Source organism: Anser anser, assembly GCF_964211835.1.
Source record: "Anser anser genome assembly, chromosome: 2".
Classification (NCBI taxonomy): domain Eukaryota; kingdom Metazoa; phylum Chordata; class Aves; order Anseriformes; family Anatidae; genus Anser; species Anser anser.
Genome location: NC_139721.1, coordinates 144,501,531 through 144,523,831, shown reverse-complemented (window position 1 = coordinate 144,523,831; position 22,301 = coordinate 144,501,531). Strand labels below are relative to the sequence as shown.

Genomic DNA, 22,301 nt, shown 5'->3' with positions numbered 1-22,301 from the left:
CTGTTCTACACGAATACTGCAAAACAAGAATGAAGGTGATTGACAAGGACTAGGTGGTCGACTAGGCTGAGACTGAGTTTCTTATATTTCTTTCCAAAAATCCGAAAATAATCTTTCATGTTCAGAGGAGCAGAGCCCCGTGGGGCTGTTCGGGATTCTCCCAGTTTTGTGTTCCATAAGCGGCTCCGTTTCTCAGCGTGTGCATAGCACCAAGACCCTTTGCCATTTGTATGTTTTTCCTCCCTGAGCACAGGATGATCGGAGGCAGGGAGGCTGGTCTTTGAAGCACTGAGTGGTATTCCTTTGGCCTCCCTGCAGCTCTAAACAAGGTACGGGTTTTCTGAGCTGTCCGTAGCAGCCGTGTAGAAGCACGTTTGGTTTTACACACCCGAATGCAGAGTTAAGTATCCCACCAAGTAGTTGCAGAAGTTCCCTCGTGACACCCATTGCTGTCATGGTGGAAGTCAAAACGTTTTGTGTTCTCTGTAGGTATTGATTGGAGTTGGCTGGGCCCACCTTACCAATAAGCACTGCTGCATTTTTCAAATCCCAGCTGTAAGGGATTATTTTGGAGCAGTCTAGGAAGAAAACCAAGCAGTAAATTCTGACACGTATCAGCCAGTTGCTGAGCCCCAGCAACAGAGCTACAGAAGGACAAGAAGACTATTATTTCTGTTTGAATACCTTTTGAATAGGCTATAGGCTCTGGTATCTAAATTTGTTTCACGCATCGTTGAACTAGAATATTTAGAGGAGGGTCATAGGGTTTTTGCATGCTCTCTTTGTATGTCTTCAGCTTTTGGTTCAGATTTTATGAATGATGTGGCATGCACTTTAAAATGAAAGATTTCATATAAGGCTGAGAAGATAAATATTTTTAATAATAAAAATATTTTTTCATAATCATATATTTCTGAGTCATGGGTATATAGAATTACCCTTAAGAAAGGAACAAAATGTCTTGTTTCTAACAGAGAGCTGGGATTCCAGTATAACTGTAGTAGGAAATCAGGCCTTTTTACTTGTGTGTAGTGCTGGAATACTGAATTGTTCAGAGAAAGCAGCTGAGGCGGGAAAAGAAAACACAGCCAGACAACAAGCAGGTGAAATCAAAGATAATGAGAAAACGTGTGTCTCACTAAAGAAGCCTAACCAATTTCATGCATTCTTCAGTTATTTCAGTTGTTTAAGTGAGGAGTTACTAGCTGAGAAAATCATGCCTGCATTTGAAGTCAGGAAAAGGAGTTGGTGTGTTTGTATGCCTGTGAGCTCTGTGTGGCCAGAAATGGAGTCGCAGAAGACAAAAAGAAAGCATGCTTAATTTGTATCCAAGTAAACTAGAAAGCAAATAAAATACATAATCTGTACACATTCCTTGAGGTTCATTTCAACTTTAAACTGTTGAACATAAAGTTTCTTAATGTGTAATTTAATTTAAAATTTAAGAATTGTGTAAGTGATATGACCAGAGAGGTGTAATGCTAGAAGGATGCTGCTTTACAAGACATGTATCTTAAGAAAACGTCATTGGTAATCAATCTATTTTGAATGTGGAGGGAAAAAAATTGTTTTCAGGTGCACAAGAATACTCTTAAAAATATCCGAATTATAACTTACACTTAGTATCTTTGTGTGTCTCTTTTCTTTCAGGCATCAAAAAATAAAGATGGAAAAGAGCAGAGTGAAGCTATATCACCATCAGAGGAAGAAGAAACTTTCTCTTGGCCTGGTCCAAAAACCGTCGTGTTAAGGAGGACATCTCAGGGTTTTGGCTTCACTTTAAGACACTTCATAGTTTACCCTCCAGAATCTGCAGTTCAGTTTTCTTTTAAAGTAAGTGACTATTTATTTACCTAAAGCCAGTGTCATTAATTTGTATACCTTTTAAAGCGTATGCTTCAAGGATGGGGTGTGGGTTGTGGGATTTTTTTATTTGTTTCTGTTTTCTCTCTCCAGAATTGAAATCTGTTATACCATCATCCTGAAAGAACAGCCTGGAAAAATTAATTAGTTTACCATAGTTTGTGAATATCTTAAAACTGATGGATGTTAGAAAGACCTTTTTTTTTTTCTCTTTATTACGTTCTTTCTGCAGAAAAGGACAAGACTCTTGCAGCTCCCTTTTAGTCAAGAGACAAATATATACTGGCCTAAACTGAAGAACAACTTTCCTAACTTCATGAGAAATGGTGTTAAAATACTCTATAGGTTTTATTTAAAGCAATTATTTTAAAATGTTAAGCAGCTAATCAGTCTGCCTCGTTTAAAGGCTGTCTGTATTTCCCTACGTGACTGAACCTATTGGAAGTTGCTGTAGTGCCTGGTACTGAGAAACTGTTGAATAGAGATTTGAGTATCAAGAAGGGATTTTTTATTCTACTGAGTTCAAATAACATTTGCTTATTTTAATCAAATATGCAAGTTCTCATGATACGCCCTACCTCTGAGATTTCTTCTGCTTTGCCGGTTAGGCAGAGAACTAGGTTGATGTTAAGATGGGGGAATGAGTTTCAAAACGCTCATTTCAGACAGATAATTGATTCATGTGTCTCTAATTGTCTTTAGCTAAAGTTGTCTGTTTTGCTTATCTTCAGTGGCTATAAGAGTTGTTTCAAATAGAAAAATCTTTCCAGGGGAAAGTTGGTACGCTTTTCCAGTTAACTTCAGCTACAGCAGGCACTTGCGCCCAGCGTTTTTCCCCTTAACACAGAGTCACTGAAGCTAACTTTAAATGAGACTATTAGCTCTATTAGGTCATCCCAAAGTTTCTGTTCTTCAACAGAGGTTATAGAGAGTCAGCCAAGAGCAATCCTTAGTTAAATTCCAACGTGAAGGAGAGTGGGGAAGCCTTAGCTGAGCTGGACAGATGATTACGTGCACTTGTTAGCATCTCCTGATAACCCATATTTGCATTCTAGGTAAAAATAGACAGCATGAGCAGGATTCAACTCCTTAACCGAGAAGTGATTAGATTGGTTTTCTCCTGGATTTCTCAGAGATCTACTCATACAGATGATACTATTTCCACGTGCAAAATGACATATGCACGAGGGAGGGCAAATAAACTTGGGGGGGAGGAGGGAGGCAATGTCATCCATTGTCTTCTCATTTGCTTCTGATGGTTCCTGAGACAGAGACCCAAACAATACAATACTGAGCTTATGCCTGTAGATCTTGAAATGTATCTTGAGGTTCTAGCTCCCTCTTTTCCTGCTCAAAAGCTCTTTGCACCCTTTTTACGTCTGTTTCTCCTCTGGTATGGCAGAATCTGGGTAATTCATTCCCCCTTTTCTGGCTGGTTTTTGAAAAGAAAATCATGGGATTGTTGGATTGATGTAATACCTATATTCAGGCATTCAGTCACCTCTAAGGATTATAAAATTCATTTGCACAGAGCCCTGGTAAGCACTTCTGTAAATTAACCTGAACCATTATATTCTCTTCTTCCTTTTAATGTCCGTGAGACAGCAGAGAAGGTAACAGATGTGCAAAATTATTACTCCTGGGTCTTAATAAGGTGGCTTTTATAGATGTCTGTGTACCTAAGTTATGTAAAGCATGAATTTCATTTGCTGTCAGCCTGATTCTATGAGGCAAATCTGATTTCTGTGCCACCACTATTTGAACAAAGATCATATTGGTTACTGGCTAATTGTAGACTCTGTCATTGATTCTAAGCTCAAGTATCATTCATCTCTCTTTTCTTACTGACCAAAAGTGTAAGGGTCTTGGGAGGAGGAGGTGCTTCTGTTTTTTGATAGTATGAAAATAGGAACTGTGATCTGGCTTTATGACTGCTTTACATCATCGAGCAACCTTGTCCCTTCCTTACATCAGAGAATGTGTGCGGTTACCTCTGATGTAAGGTAGAGGTTACAGCTGGAAATTGAAGGTGCCATTGACATAACAGCCAGTTACTCAATCCCCTACAAGTTTCTCATTGTCACAGTCTTCGTTATTTCAAGTGGCAACTTGATGCTCTCGCTTTCCCTCTAGATCGGCACAGAGGTCTTTGTTTACCTTGGGGAAGGCTTCGCGTTGTAGCTTTGATTTCTTTCAAGGTAGTCTTGTTCTAATACTTCTTAACCTTTCTGCAAGTCAACATTAATTGGTAGTGGCAGTAAAGAGAATTAGAAACTCATCTGAAAAGCTGTTAACATGGTCAGGTGAAGTCCTTTGTGGAGAAGAAAAGAATCCTCACATGGGGGGAACACTGAATTTTCTCAAGGACAGAGCATAAAGCTTCTAGACTGCAGGGTGTGGTAAAAATCAGACCACAGCTGGAAAGTCCATGGCAATGGAAAGAAAAGCTTCCTACAGGCCAAAGGAGGCTGCAACTTGGAAAGGCAGTGGGGTGAATTTTCTTGGATGCAAAGAACTCTCCTCAGATGATGCAGAGTGGGGAAGAGTGGGTGTTTCTTCATGTAAAGAAAAAATAATCTCATTTCTGTTCTCTGCCTGGATGTATTTGAAAATTGGATTTTTGTTTGAATTTAAGAGGGTTAGTGTTATAGTTGATAGTCTAATAAAAGGGTTTATTTTGGTTTAGATTGGTTAAAAAAAAACACAGTAGTACTAAAACTTTTTGTTCTTAGTGATGCTACTCATTTTTCTGAAATGAACTGTTTAAGGCCTGAATAAAGTAAGTGGAGTTGTGTTAAACCAGGAGATGTAGGGTTTAGGAAGGGGCAATGGCAAGCTCTAGTTGCAGATATTTCTAGACCTTAGGTGTACAAAGCTTGGCATCTACCTTTTGCAGACCTCTGTTGTCACCAGTGAGAAATTCCTATTCTTGTCTAGACAGCTAGAACCAGTGCTCTAACTGGCACTGCCACCCGGGGTACGGGCTGCCACTTGTGTACCGCCTGAATAAGCAGGGTGAGAATGAGCATAAAACAACTTAGTGACAAGGTGACGACGACCTGAAAAACGGCACATGAGAGGCTTCCTTAACGCTTTGTTTTCTTCATTTACATTTCCATCTGACTGGAAGTTACATTTCCATCTTGCAGTCTGTAAAGGGATTGAACACAACTGGTTGTAACCAATTTAGGGCAACATCCCTACATGCTTTGATACTGACTACTAGTATATTATATTTAAGGTTATAGGTTGCTAGCAACTGCAGACTTTCTTTTAATTTCTTTCATTTAATGTTCAGTATACACATAGTACAGGAAGTCTAGGCCAAATTCAGGATATTGTGATAAGTTCTTGTGTATTTCACAAAATGGCTAATTAACTGTAAGTTTAAAGTGACACATAAAGGAAAGAAGGTGGAACTTAACAGTGAATATACTCCTGTAAATACCCCCCTTGTTGTGCCTGTTTCTTAATCTAATCTATTAGCTGATTTATAGTAATTACGGCAGTGAAAGGCAGTGGAAGAAAGTATGATTTGGTAGCTCTGTTGGGAGGGGCAGCCCTGGGTGAAGGACGAGGTGAAAGATGATCTTGTAAACTGAGACTGCAGTCAACGTGTTGTGTTTTGGCAAAAGTGCTTGGCTGTGCTTGCGTGGGGCCGCACTCCAAACAGTACACGGGGAATAGCTCCATGTTCAGGAATAAGCCATTATGTATCCTCCTTGATTCTCATGTCTCCTTTTCATTACGTGAATAGTATGTGGAGGATTTCTTAAGATAACGTTACAAGAAGCCTACGTTATGCGTTGAACATCGGATGATTATTAGGATTTGTTAGTCAGCAACACTTCTTTGCATATGAATTACATTGTACAAACTGAATCAGTCTGAGAAGCTGTGAAGTGATAAATGAATATATTTGCTTTAGGTGTGGAAGCTGCATATTCTAACACCTTGCAAAGCGTAAAAGGTAAATGTAGGAGAGAAAGCTAATTCCGAAACATTTGCATTATAAAGCATTCCATTTTTAAAGGCCCGAGTTCATTGGCTGGGTACAATGAAAAACTAATGTTTTGCAGGTGTTTCTTTTAACACACCTTTGCATGCTGGGTGACAAACTGACAAACCCAGTACAGTGTCTCTCATATGCTGGCAATTTTATATTAACTAACTTTCCCCTTCCATAACTTTTTGTTGATAGCATTAGACAAGGTAGCCTGCCCTAGGTATGATCCATATATATATGAGCTCTGATGTTCAGGGTCCTAAAGATGTTTTCTCACTTGATAGATCGGGTGGAAATTAGAGACATGCAGATATTAGCCTCATCTAATTCTTTGCTGCTGTTCTTTTGGGTGATCATACCTAGTTGAAAACCAACTGACTGTTACAGGTGTTCAAAGGATATAATGGTAAATTTTAACAGCATTTGTCAAATAGTATGGCATTTTTACCAAAGTGTAGAGCAGACAGGACTATTCATAAGGATATGCTGTTTGCTGCTACCAGAGTTGGGGTGATAATGGCCATTGATTGTCATGACCTCTGAAAAGCCAAATCAGTACCAGATCTCTGTTAATTCACTCTTTTTGTTCGTTTGACACTTGCGTGGTTTCTTTTAAAGCTCCAGCAGGCATTCTGATAACTTCTGTGCTATTGTAATGTTTTGAGGTGCAGGCTGTACTCCACTTTTATATGTCGTGAAAGAAATGCCTTACACCTAGGAAAGACTTCTGTCTCATCCTCATTATGTAATACAGTATTTGTATCTAGGTCTCTCTCTCAGCAAGTCGTCTTCTCTTGAATAGTATACTCAGATCAACATGCAATTTCTTTGGGAATATTTAATATGCAAAAGTGATTTGCGTTTACTATGAAAAGTTAGAAATATGGAATTGATCCATTTAAAAGTGGGAGGAAACGTATAGGTGAAGATTACTTCTCTGATCATCCCCTGCTCCTTGTTTCCTTTAGGGTGAGGCTGTTTTAATTAGCAAAGGTGAAGTAAAATGTTAGAAATACTTTACAAGTAATGCATATTAGTCTAAGGAACTGTATTTAGGTGGAAAATGTATTAGTCCATGAAGTCACACTTCAGGGGAAAAAAAAGCACATTTCCATGTTTTAACCATTTTAGAAAGTTAAAATGGTAGATTTTTGCTGAAGAAGAAATTAGCTATGCTCTTTCAAAAGCCACTCATCCATATTAAAGTACTGACAAGAAAGCTGAAATAAGTAATCATATGCTATTTTAAGCATGCCCTTCTCCATCAGTACATTCTAGTTGTAGAGGGTTTTATTTGAAGGATTAATTGATGCATGTTAGTTAGGTTTGTAAATACAGTGCGTTAACCAGAAGGAAAATCTTCAAAGTTTTTCCAAAATAGAATTTGGGGAAGATATTTTTCTGTAAGCAGAATCACTGAGGGCAAAACAAACTTGATATTTCAAATTTCAGGAAGAATATTCAGAGCTTACTTACAATTTTTTTGTAAGTATTAAAGAACTCTAGCATATTATTTAACTTTGTAGATGATGAAAGTATAATCTCTTCTGCCTGGCTTTTCAGGGTGGAAACATACTTGCAAAAACACACAATGCAGTATTAGGCTTCATGACAGTGTTTTGGTTTTTTTTTTTGTACATTTGTTATCAGATAGTGCCTTTCAAGTTGTTTCTGTGGGGATGTTTCATGGAACAGTTTATTTTTTTTGTAAACAGGGATTATGCTACAATTTCAGAATGAAAGCCTTAATACCGTTCACTTCAAATCCTCATAGCTTACAGATGCCTATGTATTATTTCCATTTAGTGAATTTTTAATGTGCCCTCTTTCTTTTTCCTTAGGATGAAGAGAATGGAAATAGACAAGGTATGTTTTCTTTTCATTCTTTTATAGGTTCAATATGTTGAGCATTTATCTCGAGCTATGTAATATACTTCACTAACTACCTAAGAGTTTAAAATGTAAAATGGTAATTGTAAATGTAAAATTACTAAGTATGACTTTCAAGCTCTTTAGGGAGTTGTGTGGCATCAGAGCAAAAGGAAAAAAAGTCTTTTAGCTTTACCTATTTAGTTTATGCATTTGCTGCAGATTACTACAACACATGCTGTATGTATCGCTTGCGCCCAGCATATTGCAGAATCACAGAATGGTTTGGGTTGGAAGGGACCTTAAATCCCATCCAGTCCCAACCCCCTGCCATGGGCAGGGACGCCTCCCACCAGACCAGGTTGCCCAAAGCCCCATCCAGCCTGGCTTTGAACACCTCCAGGGATGGGGCATCCACGGCTTCTCCGAGCAACCTATTATTTTGTCATGTGTTTGAGAAGGCAAGAAACCAGCTGTGTTCCCTTCTTAGTGCCAAAGTTTTAAACTTTTTTTAAAACAAAGTTTTAAATCGATCTGCATTTTAGCCCCACAGTTCAGCTGCTCAGAGTACTACAAATAGGTTGGGTCTGCTTTCTGTATTTATTATAGATGTGTTTTTTAAAAAACAGTTGCTGTATGGTGCGTCTAAGAGCAGCCGGTATGAAATTTGATTTCTGTTGTAACTGACTGTAATAGAAATGACACAGAAATATGTAAGCCTAGTGTTGAGACTGATGATAAAAAGTGCCTACGTGTGGCATACAACCGTTTAAGAAATGATAATAATAAAAAGTACTATCAACCTAGTAATAGTATCTTCAGTATTTAATAGGACTGATTTATTTCATCATTTTCAGTACTTTGTCATTTTCATGTACGTTTTGAGATCCATGGAATACGTTTCAATGATGTCAGATGTGTGAATAAAATCTAGCACTTGATTTAGGAGGAATGGAAAAAAAATCACTTTCTTCAAGGTTGTCTGTCAGTTCCCCTCCTTTTTCATAGCTTTCCCTGTGTCACGTTGCTTCTGTCTGCTGTCTTTTTTAAAATTTGATTAACTTATTTTTACAAATTGGAGCTGTCTTAGTCTCAATTTAAATTCTGCATTTAGGTGTTTTCTCATCCATACCTCTCCTTTGTGCTGGTATCTCTTTATTTCATTTCAGGGATAACAAATGTGTTGATTTGGGTGAGGAAATTAGGTTTTCGGGTGGAGAGCCCAGTTCTACGTTCCATTTTTCCCATTCTGTCATGATTGTGAGGTATTCAAAGGATGCAGGATTAGTTGCAGGGTGAGTGTAATGTGCAGTGCTTTGGTTTGTACTTAATGTGGCGATCCAGTGCAGTTGTTTGAGGGTGGGCCTGTGTAAACCTGGATACCTTTGTTCAGAAACTGCACAGAGGGAATGCTGATTTTACTGGGGGGTTGCAATCTGCTTTACGTTGTAGTTGAGAACATTACCTAGCTTCAACATGCACCTAAAAATCTCATTTAGCTCGAAGGCAGAGAGCATCTCTGAACTTTTGTTCCAGGCTTTTTGTGTACCTGTCACATATTTGAAGCATTCTAGGAAGTTCAAATGTAACTGAATTTTCTTACTCTTTTCCAGGGGGTGAGGGGGAGATGCACTTACGCATTTCATTCTCCTGGTGTTGCTCATTTGCCTTTACCTGTTTGTTAAACAGTGAGAAGTCAGTGCCTTCCAATTCCTCTTAGCTCCCCTTCTGCCTCCCAGATCTGCTGCCACCTTTTTTTTTCCCCTGTTCGTCAAAATGAATGAAGAGAAATCCTGTTAGGAAGGGAATGAAGTTACTGCTCTGCCAAACGTGACTGGGAGGTGTCACTTGTGTTGGAGAGGAAGAAGTTTGACAAAATCCTTCTTATAGGGAGAGGTGGATCGGCTAAAGGCATGGTTGGGGGTCTTTTTGCCTTAGATGCTCATCTGGGGTCTGTTTTTCAGTAGAGGGACAGCAGTGAACAAGCATTTACTTGGTTTGTTGTGAGACCTGCACAGGTGGGAGCAAGATTACTGTCTGGAAATTTTTGTTTAGCTATTTAAGCTATGAATCATAGCTCAACTGCTGCGTGTTTATAGCACCTTAGTACATTGTATGCCTTGAAATACAGATCAGAGGGCACAAAGCATACTTGGATAAGATAATATGCTAATTAACAGAAAAGTTGAGCTTGTGTTGTGTATGGAAAGGGAAGAAATGACTGAGTCAGTGGTTATAGGTGTCACTTGAACTCAACCTACCAGTTTTGTGTATCCTACCTTAAAATCATGTATCCTACCTTAAAAATAACAAAACGGGACCAAAAGTGTTAAGACTTTTCCCAACATCTAGTGTGACCTTGAGTGGAGGGGAAGGGTTGTTACGCTGTTCCTATTGACATTGCTGTAAGTTGTTCCTTTTCTCAAGTGAGGAGAGTGGTTTGTTTGTGAAAAACCACGAAAAGTATTCATCTTATTTTTCATACAACATCAGATTAATTTAGCAAAAGCAGGTATGCCTGAAATTCTCCGAAGGATTATCGAAAGGATTCTTTGAGTAATTAACACTGGAAAGTTAAGCGGAGCTGCTTCAGAGTTGCAAGGTGTGTATTTGGCTGCTGGCACTGCTGAAGCCCTGGTTCTGCTTCGACAGCTGGAGAACAGGCTTGCAGTGCCTTGGGGGGTCATACAGAGGAGCCATCTAGTGGCAAACTTTAGGTATTTTCCTCCACATTTGTCCAGAAAACTTGGGTCTCTGAAGCTGTGCTTCAACAGTGAAAATATCTTAAATATTTTTCTTTTAGAGTCTGTAGATGGTAATTCACTTGGGCTTTCCTCTGTCAAAGACTTAAGCTGAGGGGTTTCAAGCTGTTCATTTTTGTGAAGCCCTGTTCCAGTGCAAAATTGTCACTTTTCTGCTGTCAGCTTAGAGTGAAGATTTCTTGTTGTCTTCAGCTAAAATGCTTTTCTGACAGATGCAACCTATTAGATTACGTAGATCTTTCTTAGTGGATTCTGTTAACACCAGCCGTCCTGTATTAACTTGGAAGTATGTTTTTTGTGTGTTTTGAGGATAGTATACCATCAGCATTCTTCCAGTTTTTAGGAGTTTCTCGCTATTAGAAATTTTTATTTAAAAGAAGTATCTCACAGACAAAATCTTGCAGAAGATCTTTGTAGGAATCTTTGGAGACAAGCTGAAAAATATCTATAAATCTATATGTGTGCTTATATAAAACACATGTAGTTTGCTCTGTCAGTATGTGGCAAGTGGTGAAAGGGGAAGCCATCTCCTTTTGAGCCATTTCATTGTGTATTTGACATGGTGAACATTTCATCCTTCAAAGGCTCCTTGAAATGATAGTTGGCCAAATACAAGTTTTTAGTACATATTGAGTGGTTAGGTCATTTTTTTGTAGCTTGTTCTAAAATGTATATGTTTTTTTTAAATGTGGATCATGACTAAAATGAACAGTTCTAAGGATATAGTACTAGTATCGTAAATGAATTTCATCTTTGTTATGAGAACTAAGCTATATTATGTTTGATGCAGTGTCAGGAAGTCTAGTATCAATATGATCTAGTATCATTTCTTTAATACAATGTTCTCGCTTTATCTCCTGTTTCTATGTAGAGGTATCTATAGCAACTAGCAGCTTATCTTCCCAGCAAAATGAAAGGTAGGTTAGGTATATTGCTCAGTCTCCTTTTCTGTAGAGACTATAAATGCTGTGCACCTTCTAGTGAGGCTTCAGACATCTGTTTCCACTGGCATTTCTGGATTGTTAAATTGCAATCACCAGACATTGTTTTGATGTGCCTAACTTTGGATTAAAGTTTGTCCTTCAATTTTCTAAGCTAAAAAGTTGCAATTTATAACCCAAGCTCCTTCAGCTCTGTGAAAGTCAGATTTGATGCAGAACGTTTGGGGGAATAGCAGAAAAAAAATCAGGAAAGGCTTCTTATTCCTTCCTGCTGCTTATATAATGCTTCGTGTGGTTTTGATGTTTTATTTCTTTAAACAGACTATTTCTGTAATGTGGTTTGCATCCTCCCAAGGTTTAATTTAATCCCCACAGTTTCTAACATCATTGTCTATTAAAGCTCAGTGTGTTATGAAATAAACTAATTGAGCCTGTGATGATGAGAACAGGGTAAATAAGGGACAAGAGACTGAATGTGAAGGCAAGTATTTGGAAAGGTCAATAGATTGCTGGGATGATACAGTCTTAAGGTATACGATAATGGGGTGGGAGTGAGAGGAAAAGAGGTAGGTAGTACCATAGCAAATTGCTATTTTTTGTGCATCTTTAATCCAACTTTATTTTTTTTTACCACTGAATGATGAGAATGCTGTGAGAGGGCTAGATTAATTTTTGACAGAGATGAGAGCCTGATAATTCCTCTTTTATGCGGCTCTTAAGATTTTTACTAGGTCAATGTAATTCCCATGGATTATCAGGAGACTCTGTAGGTTGGGTACAACAGGTATAACCTGAATGGCTGTGTTTGCTATCTGGGCACGGCTGGGGGCAGCTTGCTCTAGGTGGCCTTGCTTGGGCTGGGAGGCTGGACCAGATGGCCTCCAAGCTCAGTCGTGCTGTGTGCTGTGAGCTATGTGTATATGAGAACTTCATGAAGTATTCTAGACTGCTTCGTCACAGGTTAAATTTGAAACTTCAGAAGGTTTCATTTTAGATTTGAGAGAATTAGGAAGAAAGAAAAAAAAACCATAATATTGATGACTAATGCAGTGGGAAAATACACTTTTTGAGCAAGTCTGTATTTAAGCTGAAACTGTTATGTCTTTCATAAAAATGCCAGATGATTCTCTCCTGTCTCCCTCTCTCTTGAGAATGGAGTTGAGGCTGTGTTAGTCAAACGGTTGAAGAGAAGAGTAAGCAAAAGAAGAAATACCATCGTTGAGTTGCCTAATCAAAATACGAGAGGAGTTTTAAATAATAACAGAATGTATTTTTCCTGAATCGCAGAATTGAATGCCAGGTGTTTCAAAGCTAAACAACTCAACAACACTATTTTACTCGTTACTGTCCTCATTTAGAGGCTCATCCTTGGCACTGTGTTTTGTTTAGTGTTTTTAGTTGAATTACTTCATGCTTTACAGTCGGTGGAATTAAGCTCTGTTGGGGCCTGACTGGGACCTTTGGGCTCCTTTTCTGTAACAGATTGCTAGTAGAGAAATGCTCACTATGCAAGAAATGCAGTTTGCAGATTATAAAATCCAAAATTGTCTTTAGCTGCACTGTTAAATGTAATCCTGGCAGTTTTAAGGACTTAATTTTTAACAGATATTTAATTAAATCTAAGTTCTGCTGTACATCGAGCAATCCCTTTTTGAGAAGCTTGGGAAATGAGTAGCAGGTTTTTTGGTTCTGTAATCATTTAGAAACATTTGCCCCACTGTAGCCATGCCTATTTTTCCTCCATTTGCCTGGAAGGCGCCCCGAGAATCAGTGCCACTCTGATCTGAGTTGAAACATACGGAGTGCAAATGCCTTGGATATCCAGGAGCGTAATTAAGTTTTCATGCTCCAGAGAAATGTTTCCTCGCCCTTGAGTCAGGTGTACATAAAAGCCTGTCCTAATAATTAAGCTGTTTCACAAGGCGGGGGATACAGTATAAAAATGAAAGTCACCTTTTCTACCTGCTGAGCAGAGGGCCAGGGGCAATACCCAGCACAGCCACCTGCAACTGTTCGGTTAGAGGGACAGATGTTTGACAGAATTTCGTTTTCTGTTTTTTTTTCTTTTTCCCTTTTTTGTTGTTCTCGTTATTTTTTATTTTTAGATCTTTTGTTTCAAAAAGTGTTCTGCAAATAGTTAACAAAACTTCGTGGCTTTTATTCTGTTCCCGTGTTCTGAGGATTCCTAAGCACGTTACAGGTGCCTTGAAGAGGAGAACCAGCATGTTGTTAAAAAGCAGATTCTTAGGAGAGACTTTGTAAGAAAGAACCATGTTATGCTGTGTCCCTAAACACTTGCAGGTTTGTGCTCTGCAGGTCAAAGAGAAAGAAGAGAGATGTCAGCAATAGCTTTTCGTTTTTATCAAAATATAAGAGTTTTGTCAGAGAGGTGCTCTTTGTTGTCTGCGACTCAGATGGTTTTTATCTGACTGTCTCATATCAGAAGTTTAATGACTACAGAGAAGTGATGTGCTTGTTGCTTACCGTGTGTCAGTGGATTTGATAATATCACTTCTGCCACGTTCTTTTCTTTTCCAGATACATCATAGAGCAGAATAGTAACTCTGGTCTGCAAAGTGTAGCCTAAAAAAAAATGAAGGTTACGATATTTGGTGTAATGCTAGGTGTGTTCCTTGCAGTAGCAGTATTCCAGCCTAGCATTTTAGCAGACGAAGCCAGAACTGGCAGCTGGACAAAATTAATTTCTAGGTCTAGTTCTGGGGAGGTAGGAGAAGTTTCGGTGTTTGTGACCCCCAAGTGTAAATCAGGTACAAACGCTAACAGTTCTTTAATTCTAGTGCTCTGTTTCAAAATAGTCATCTTTTGAATTCCCTTTCCATCAGGGAGAAATGAGCACATTAGAATTTTATTATTTTGCAAATCAGGTGGCTATGGTAGGAGTGTATTCCTCTCTGCCACTTGTGGTATTCCAGACATTTGGCAGGAAAGCTTCCTTTTGACTTCACAGTGTGAAATTTTCCTCCTGTTGGACTGCGGAGGTGGCACTGACTTGTAGTCTCAGCTAGTCGATCCAGGTAGCGTAGAGGTTAGATCGTAAATGATGATAAATATTTGCATTGTGAAGAAATGCTGTAATTTGATTTGACATTAATTGGAACATCAGTTGAAACAAGATGCATTACACTTGTGATTCTGTAGATTCTACTTTGATCTTACATGTTACTGAAGGTAACAATTATTATTATTCAGATGAAAATTGTTGTCTAATTACAAGATTTGCATACAATTATGAACACTTAAGACCAATTTTCTTAACTTTTGTTGTTTAGACTAATGACTTCAATGTAAAGACTCTCCTGAGTCCATAGTACCTTTGTTTCAGCCAGTGAATTTCTGCCCTGAGCCTTCTAAAGCCTCTAATGAACTACCTTCTAAATATTCTTTTTATTTCCTTATTTTTGATGATGCTGAGTATCTGAAGTAAAAGTTCAGTAAAAGTTCAAAGTTACCTTCTCTAAAGTCACATTTTCATTTCAATAACATAATTTCGAGGGAGGTTTTTGTGCTGCAAGGAATATTTGCTCTGCTCTGTTAGCAAAATTACCTTACTGCCTGGATGTTAACGTGAACTGCAACCTACCCTGAATGGTGACCGTTTACTCAGGCTAGAGACTTTTGTGTTTTATGCACTTTTTTTGTCTTTATGGGCTGTTTTTCAGTTTCTGGTCAGTTAACTTGTATACTTAGCCATTTCACGTGCTTCTGGTTTTTTTATTACTCTTATGTAAAACTTCACCTCTGTTCATAGCTGCACTTCTGGAGAAATTAAATATATATGAAATTGTTGTTCACAGAAGTCGGGCTTTCCATCTGTACTGCTTCCCTGCTTGTGTGTGTTCCTAGCAGCTCACATCTTTTGCCTGTTCTTTCATGTGCATAATGTCTTGTTTTTTCTGTTTTGTTTTTACTTGCAGTTGAAGATTTGGGGAAAAATTGTCTTATTTGTTGATAGCCTGCAACATAATGCTTAATTAAGTTATTTATGAATGTACAGAGGAGCAGGGAGGAGGCAAAGCAGTATGCAGCAATGAGCATTGGGAAAACACTGGCAAATAAGGCTAGATGCATGACAGGCTAGTAGTTACAAGCTGCTTTACTGTTTGCTGTATTGCCTTGTAAGGAATTGCTGATATGCTAAAAATAAAAAATTAGACAATTCGATATTAGGAAAATTGTGAATCTAATCTGACACTGTAGTATGGAGCTGGAGAACTTAGTGAACAAGTAATGCTGATCCTGTGCTCTGGGTGGTGGATCTTGGAAGGAGGTCAGTTCAGGCTCATGGTTTGGGCAGCGTCTTGTTTTTGCCTGATGCTGGGATACAGGCAAGATGTTGGTCTGTGCTATAGCAGTTTGCTTTGTCATGCTGAAGGCTAATGTGTGCTGTGGAAGGATAGGCTGGGCTGGAGTTTTCTCTGAAGCTGGCTGTATTGAAGTGCAGGTGGTGATGCCTCCTTGCTCCTGCAAGGACAGCACGGATTGTTTCTATTCCAGTTAAAGTTAGTTTTAGTGGTCTAGTCGGGGAGTCAGTGATGAGCATATATTAGGCTACAATAGGTTTCACTGCTTTAAGCAGTTTTCAACTGTAAGCATTTCTGTGCCCAGAGGATGTGGGCGGTGGCGTGGTGGTGGAATTGCGCATTTAATTAGTGATGTCAGAAAGGTCAGTTCTGAGAGAGTCTGAACGGACATCCATCTACTGTGTAAAGCTCCCGCTGTTACCTGAATGAGAATCACATCCAAAAAGGGTTTTTAAAATCAGGTGCTCTGGGAGTATTGTATTTATTTATTTAATTTACTCTTATGGACAACTGAGAGCTGGAAGATGCTCCTTCATGCTGAGACGTTCTGAGGTCCCGGTGCGTTGGGTGTTGTGCTCCTCCAGAGGGAGTTTAAATTCAGAGGAAATTGGTAAGGGAATGCCTTTGTCTTGTCTTGTCTGATGCACACAAACCTCTGTCTCTGACAAGCCAGAAAGTAGTATTGGCTATTGGCAGCTTGTGGCAAGAAGAGGCTTAATTCCTCATAACGAATGAGGCATGCTGATTGTAAAATAAATCTTTGTTTCCTCCTTGGCTTTTGACCTCTGAGTGTACTTTATTCATGCTAAAACTTCATGATGTGAAAAATGTGAACAAGAAAATGTAACTTCTTAACTGAGGGACCTTAATTTTTTAATCACTAATAATTAATTACTTAGATCTAAGCCATGGATGGTTGCTTTATATAACAGGTATCTGTTAAAGAGGTACTATGATATATTGATTTACTTATTGGATGTTGGTCCCCAAACAAAAGTCATTACAGTGAAGAAAAGTGATTAAGTGAATGCACACTGCAAAAACGGCGTGTACTTAAGTAATAGTTGCCAAGCAGTCCCTTCTGCAGCTTAATTGTGCATTGCTTGTTAGTGCTACATAAAAGGCTTGGCTAGTTTTGTTGCTGTTACATTACATAGGATTTCCATCTCTTGCCATGTAAAAGCGTTCTTGGGCAGTAATTCACATCATAATTTCAGTAAGAGTAACTTTAGTGGACGATTTCCAAACAGTTTAACTCAGCTTCAGGCACAGAGATAAGCCAGTCTTGTTTAGCGTTTCAGTAAACGTTTCCTTGCTCTGCTTCAGAATAGTTTGTGCTCTGACCTTGATGTGTGATGGTATAAGGGAGCGCTGCCTTATTTAAATATTACAGCTGTAATATTTCCTGCTAGGATCAATTCCTTTTTTAAAAATCAATTTGTTAAATGGGAGTGTTAAGTCTTGAGACCTGACAGATTATTAGATTACCAATTTTACTTGAAATTTAGTACTGTGATGACTGTGATGCACATCTACAAGATTTATTTCCCTTAAGCTGGTCTGAAGAAACTATCATTAGCTGCTACTGCCAGAAAACATTTTTTTTAGCTTTGCTTGAATTTCAAACTTAAAATACAAGCATATGCTTTGAGACTACACATTGAAGGAAGTTCATTTATGTGCTTACTGAAGGAAAGAAGTTTTGGGTTGTATCCAAGTATGCAAACGACTAAAGGAGAAATGCAGAGCATGTATTCATCTCCAGAGCTTTGGAGTCCAAGGTTTTCTTCTTGCCTTTACTTGTACATGGATATTACTGACCTGTAAAATGAACCTGCAAATGCAAACAACATGGTAAACCTGTTAGCCTATTTTTTTTCCCCAAATTTGATCGTAATCTTTAAGGTGTCTGTGCATTTTTCTGGGAAGGAGAATGTGTTCAACATAACCTCCTTCTGCACGTAGGACAAAGAACTATGCTTACGATGTTATCAGCTTTGCAAGTTGGTCTGTGAAACAGTTGTGAAAACCCCCAGTGACTGCCTGTAGTGTTGAAGAACTTCTTTGTGTAGCTGCCGGTGTTCTGCCAGCAGGTTAGTCAGAAATCATACATTCAGGGAAACCTTCAGTCTCTGGCCTTCATAAATGGGTTCAATTTTTTCTCCAACTCAGAAGTGGTACCTGTATTAAAGGTCTTCTGTCTAGTATTGAATGGGAATAATCTAGGTGCTTGACCTGTCGCTTTGTGTATTCGGGCAAGCACAAGCTATGAAGTAGCATTTGAGCGCTAAGCAAACGAGCAGTAAGTAGATCACTAGCCCTGACCTGCCTAGGGAAGGCAGGTCAGAAAAAAAAGGTCAAGGGGAGTATTCCCCCTCTGATAAATGAGAAGGGAGACCTGGAAAAGGCTGAGGTACTCAACAACTTCTTTGCCTTGGTCTTCACTGGCAGTCAGGCTTCCCTCAAGAAGTTCTTGAGGACTTCTCAAGTCCTTGAACCTCTAGGCAGAGGCTGAGGAAGCAAAGTCTCTCTCACTGTAAGGGAAGAACAGGTTTGAGACCACCTGATGAAATACAGTAGGTACAAGACTATGGGCCCTGATGGCATGCATCCCAGGGTCCCGATGGAACTGGTTGATGTAGTTACCAAGCCTCTCTCCATCACATTTGAAACACTGATGGAGTGACTGCATCAGTCAACAAGGGAATACCAACAGATGTCATCCACCTGGATTTCTGTAAGGCCTTTGACATGGTCACACATGACACCCTGATCTCTAAATCAGATTTGAAGCGTGGTCCATTGAGTGGCTAAAGGGTTGGCTTAAAGGCCATGTCCAAAGAGTGGTGGTCAGTGGCTCTGTGTCCAGGTGGAGGCTGGTGGTAAGTGGGGTCCCTCAGGGGTCTGTCCAAGCTGAGTGGTGCAGGTGGTACCACAGAAGGAACGGATGCCACACAAAGGGACTTGGACAAGCTTGAGAAGTGGGCCTATGTGAACCTAATGAGGTTCAACAAGTCCAAGTGCAAGGTGCTGAACCTGGGCTGGGGCAATCCCAAGCATGAATACAGGCTGGGCGATGACTGGGTTGAGAACAAACAGCTCCGGGGAGAAGGACATGGACAGCCCAGAATGCCAACTGGATCCTGGGCTGCATCAAAATAAGAGTGACCAGTAGGTCAAGGGAAGTGATTCTCCCCCTGTACCTTGCTCTTGTGAGATCTCACCTGGAGTTCTGCGTTCAGCTCTGGGGCCCCCAGCACAAGAAGGATTTGTACCTGTTAGAGCAGGTTCAGAGGAGGGCCACGAGGATGGTCAGAGGGCTGGAGCACCTCTCCTACAAAGACAGGCTGAGGGAGCTGGGGTTGTTCAGCCTGGAGAAGAGAAGGCCCCAGGGAGGCCTTACAGCGGCCTGCCAGTGCCTAAAGGCGGCCTACAGGAAAGCTGGGGAGGGACTCTGTGTCAGGGGGTGGAGTGATGGGACAAGGGATAATGGCTTTAAACTAAAAGAGGGGAGATTTAGATTAGATATAAGGAATAAATTATTTACTCAGAGAGTGCCCAGAGAAGCTGTGGATGCCCCATCCCTGGAGGTGTTCAAGGCCAGGCTGGATGGGGCTTTGGGCAACCTGGTCTGGTGGGAGGTGTCCCTGCCCATGGCAGGGGGTTGGAACTGGATTGATCTTTAAGGTCCCTTCCAACCCAAACCATCCTGTGGTTCTACGTTGGGTAAGGTATTGATTGTTTCAAATTACACGTCCCATGGGAGCTCCATTACTTTTTATTGTCACCGTTGGGATTGTATCTCTTCAGTAACACATGACGTGGCAACACTGGGAAGGGTGTTTGGTCCTATAAAAGGTTGTATTTTAACTGTTCACTCTGAAGCTACCTTTTGTTCATAGTATCTGGGGTAAATTATTCTTTGAGCTTGTCTAAATTCGCTGTAATGTTCCTGCCTCTTAAAGGATGAGACCTGCCTTGTGTTCAGTGTCTGTTTAAATCAGCAGATTGATAATGACAGATATTAGCTTTGCTTCACAAAGAGCATTTTGTATGTCTTGTAGCTGCGTCCTGCTAATCAAATTTTAAAGTATTTGGGGACTGAACTGCCAGCTGTTTTTTTGATTTATAATTCAGTTGTGTTGTATGTAATAACTAGCTGATCTTATCAAGTCAACTTTTTGTTTATTCTCCACCCGTTCAGAGTTATTTTGAGAAGGCCATTTAGAACTGGTTTTTGGTAAGGTGGCAGGACACTGAGAGGGCTACAAAAGGAAGGCATTGGGCTCAAACTTGTACTTGAAAATTGTGAATGAGATTCAGAGGGAAGCCAGGTTTTGTGCAGTTTATTGAAATTCTTTAGATAATAAACTTTCCCCATATGGAAATGAAGCCAAAAAAAGTGATAAGGGGGACACCTCATTTATATTCGGTCAACAACTGAGAAAGAGAATGTGGCTTAGGAAACATGACCAGGTGCAATATTTAAGCTGTAGTGTCAGTGCTGCCCAAAGCAGTGCCGTTTGTGTCTGATCAACAAAACGTCACTGAAGAAGTGGTCAGAACCTGTAGCTGTAGTTTCAGGGAGTGTTTCTTTTATCAGCAGTGCCAGTTCTAAGTAATCTCTTTATTTGCTATTGCTCTTCCTACTTCTTCTGCAGCTTACACCACCCTCTCCTTAATGCCAGGGCTTCCTGGGAAACCTGAACACGATCCACCCAGACCCGGCTTATTTTCAGTCCGTATCAGCTCCCAGGCTGGCTTATCATGCAGCCTCCAGACGGTGGTGGTATAGGGGTGTAGGGAACTGGGGGGGGACCAGGGTGCTTATGGCTAGCACGGGCATGGTATGTGTTTCTCTGGCTGTAACATTCAAGGTTCTACCACTGGTTCTGTAACGCTCCTCTGTTTTTTACTGCATAGATTAGAACTGTCAGGGGAGACAGGTTACACTTTGCCCTGAACTTAGTTTATTCTGCAGCAGTCTGCTGGCAGACTGGAAATAAAGTTTGAAAATTTTTATTTTTGTTTCTTTTCAGCTCCTGGCATGAAAAATTAAACTAGCGAAGCTGCGTAGGAGCTGTGAGATGGCTTACTCTGTTTATATGCAGATGTAGCTCAGGACGGCATCACTGTATTTTAGTCTGCAGTGTAACCGTGCTGGTTTTTCATTTGTATTTGTTTAACTGCGTTCTTCTGCCTCCCTTTCTCCTCCACATCTTATTCAGATATTCAGATATTCAGAAGCAATGGCTACTTCAGTTGAGAATTGCTTAGTAAATGCCTGTAAAAGCACAAGGTGCCTGTGTTCCTGGAAGCATAAAAATTAATTGTATGCTGAGAAGGCGAGAAGATAAGATACAGGCTTTCTAACTACTGCAGGCTAACTTTAGGTTTATATCGTGTATATACAGATGTGTACAGTTCATGTGCAGACATAATTTAATTTGAAGTATATGTTGCCTTTTGAATTTCAATAAATTTACAAGAAAACTTTAATCTTGGAGCATCTGAAAAATATGGTTAGAAAATCAGTGTTTCAGTTCCTTGAGGACCATAAATCAGTTTTATGGTTCTCACTTCTAGGGAAAAATTTTAAGGTTTTATTTTTTCAATTTGCACTACTAATTCTTACCCTGGCTTTATCTTAAGCAAGATAGGAATCCAGAAGAGGAAGGAGTATTTCTTACTGAACAGTGTAGGCATCAGCATGATGATAAAGCAGCAAAGACATCATGAAATGAATCTGGGGAGGAAAAAAAAAAAAGAAAAAAAATAAACATTTAACATAACATATTCACAAGTTTAAGTTCATAATTGTGAGCATTTTTGCCCTTCCTCTGCCCTGACACCTAAAAGATCTTTAGCATAGTGAGAAGAAATGCTGTCTGTATAGTCATAGATAGAATTATCTAGGTTGGAAAAGACCTTCAAGTTCAAGTTTAACAGATCATCAACCTGACCTACCAAGTGCCATCGCTAAGTTGTATCTCTTCCTTCCCTTCCCCCAAATTAGATTTTGGTATTCAGTGTATTGATGAACATGTCTGGATAACGTTTCAAAATAATTCTTTAAAATGAAAACATTGTAAAGCAGTATAATTCAAGACTTAAAGAAATACCTTTTTTTTTTTTTTTTCCTCAGGAAAACAAAGGAATAGACTGGAGCCAATGGATACCATATTTGTTAAACAAGTTAAAGAGGGCGGACCTGCTTTTGAAGCTGGACTCTGCACAGGTACCATTCTTCTGCATGTTCGTGTACATGGTGTAAAAATACATATACGTTTTAAGCTTCTACATATAATTTTGTCTACCATTAAACATTTTTTAAGAATTCCAAAACCCCTCTTTTGAATTGTGATGAAGTGTTTTTCATCTCAAAAGCACCATTGTGTTCTCTCAGGAGGTGCTGTGTAATACTTATTAAGGCATAAAAGTCTTACTAGTCTCGTATACTTGTTCGTAGTTGTAAGATAATAAAATGACACATGTAAGCTGCTATTTCTTGTGCTTTGTTACATATTAATAACCTCAA

General features: G+C 39.5%; 1 protein-coding gene across 6 annotated transcripts in view; it reads left to right on the top strand.

Annotated features, from left to right (window-relative positions):
- ARHGAP21 (Rho GTPase activating protein 21) overlaps nucleotides 1-22,301 on the top strand; it is a 124,012-nt gene that overhangs the window by 49,235 nt on the left and 52,476 nt on the right. For all 6 annotated transcript variants that reach the window (XM_083823612.1, XM_083823614.1, XM_083823611.1 and 3 more), the window contains 3 exons: nucleotides 1,651-1,833; nucleotides 7,711-7,735; nucleotides 21,909-22,001. In XM_083823612.1, the coding sequence (XP_083679738.1) occupies nucleotides 1,651-1,833; nucleotides 7,711-7,735; nucleotides 21,909-22,001 (301 nt within the window). The remainder of the gene's footprint in view (nucleotides 1-1,650; nucleotides 1,834-7,710; nucleotides 7,736-21,908; nucleotides 22,002-22,301) is intronic.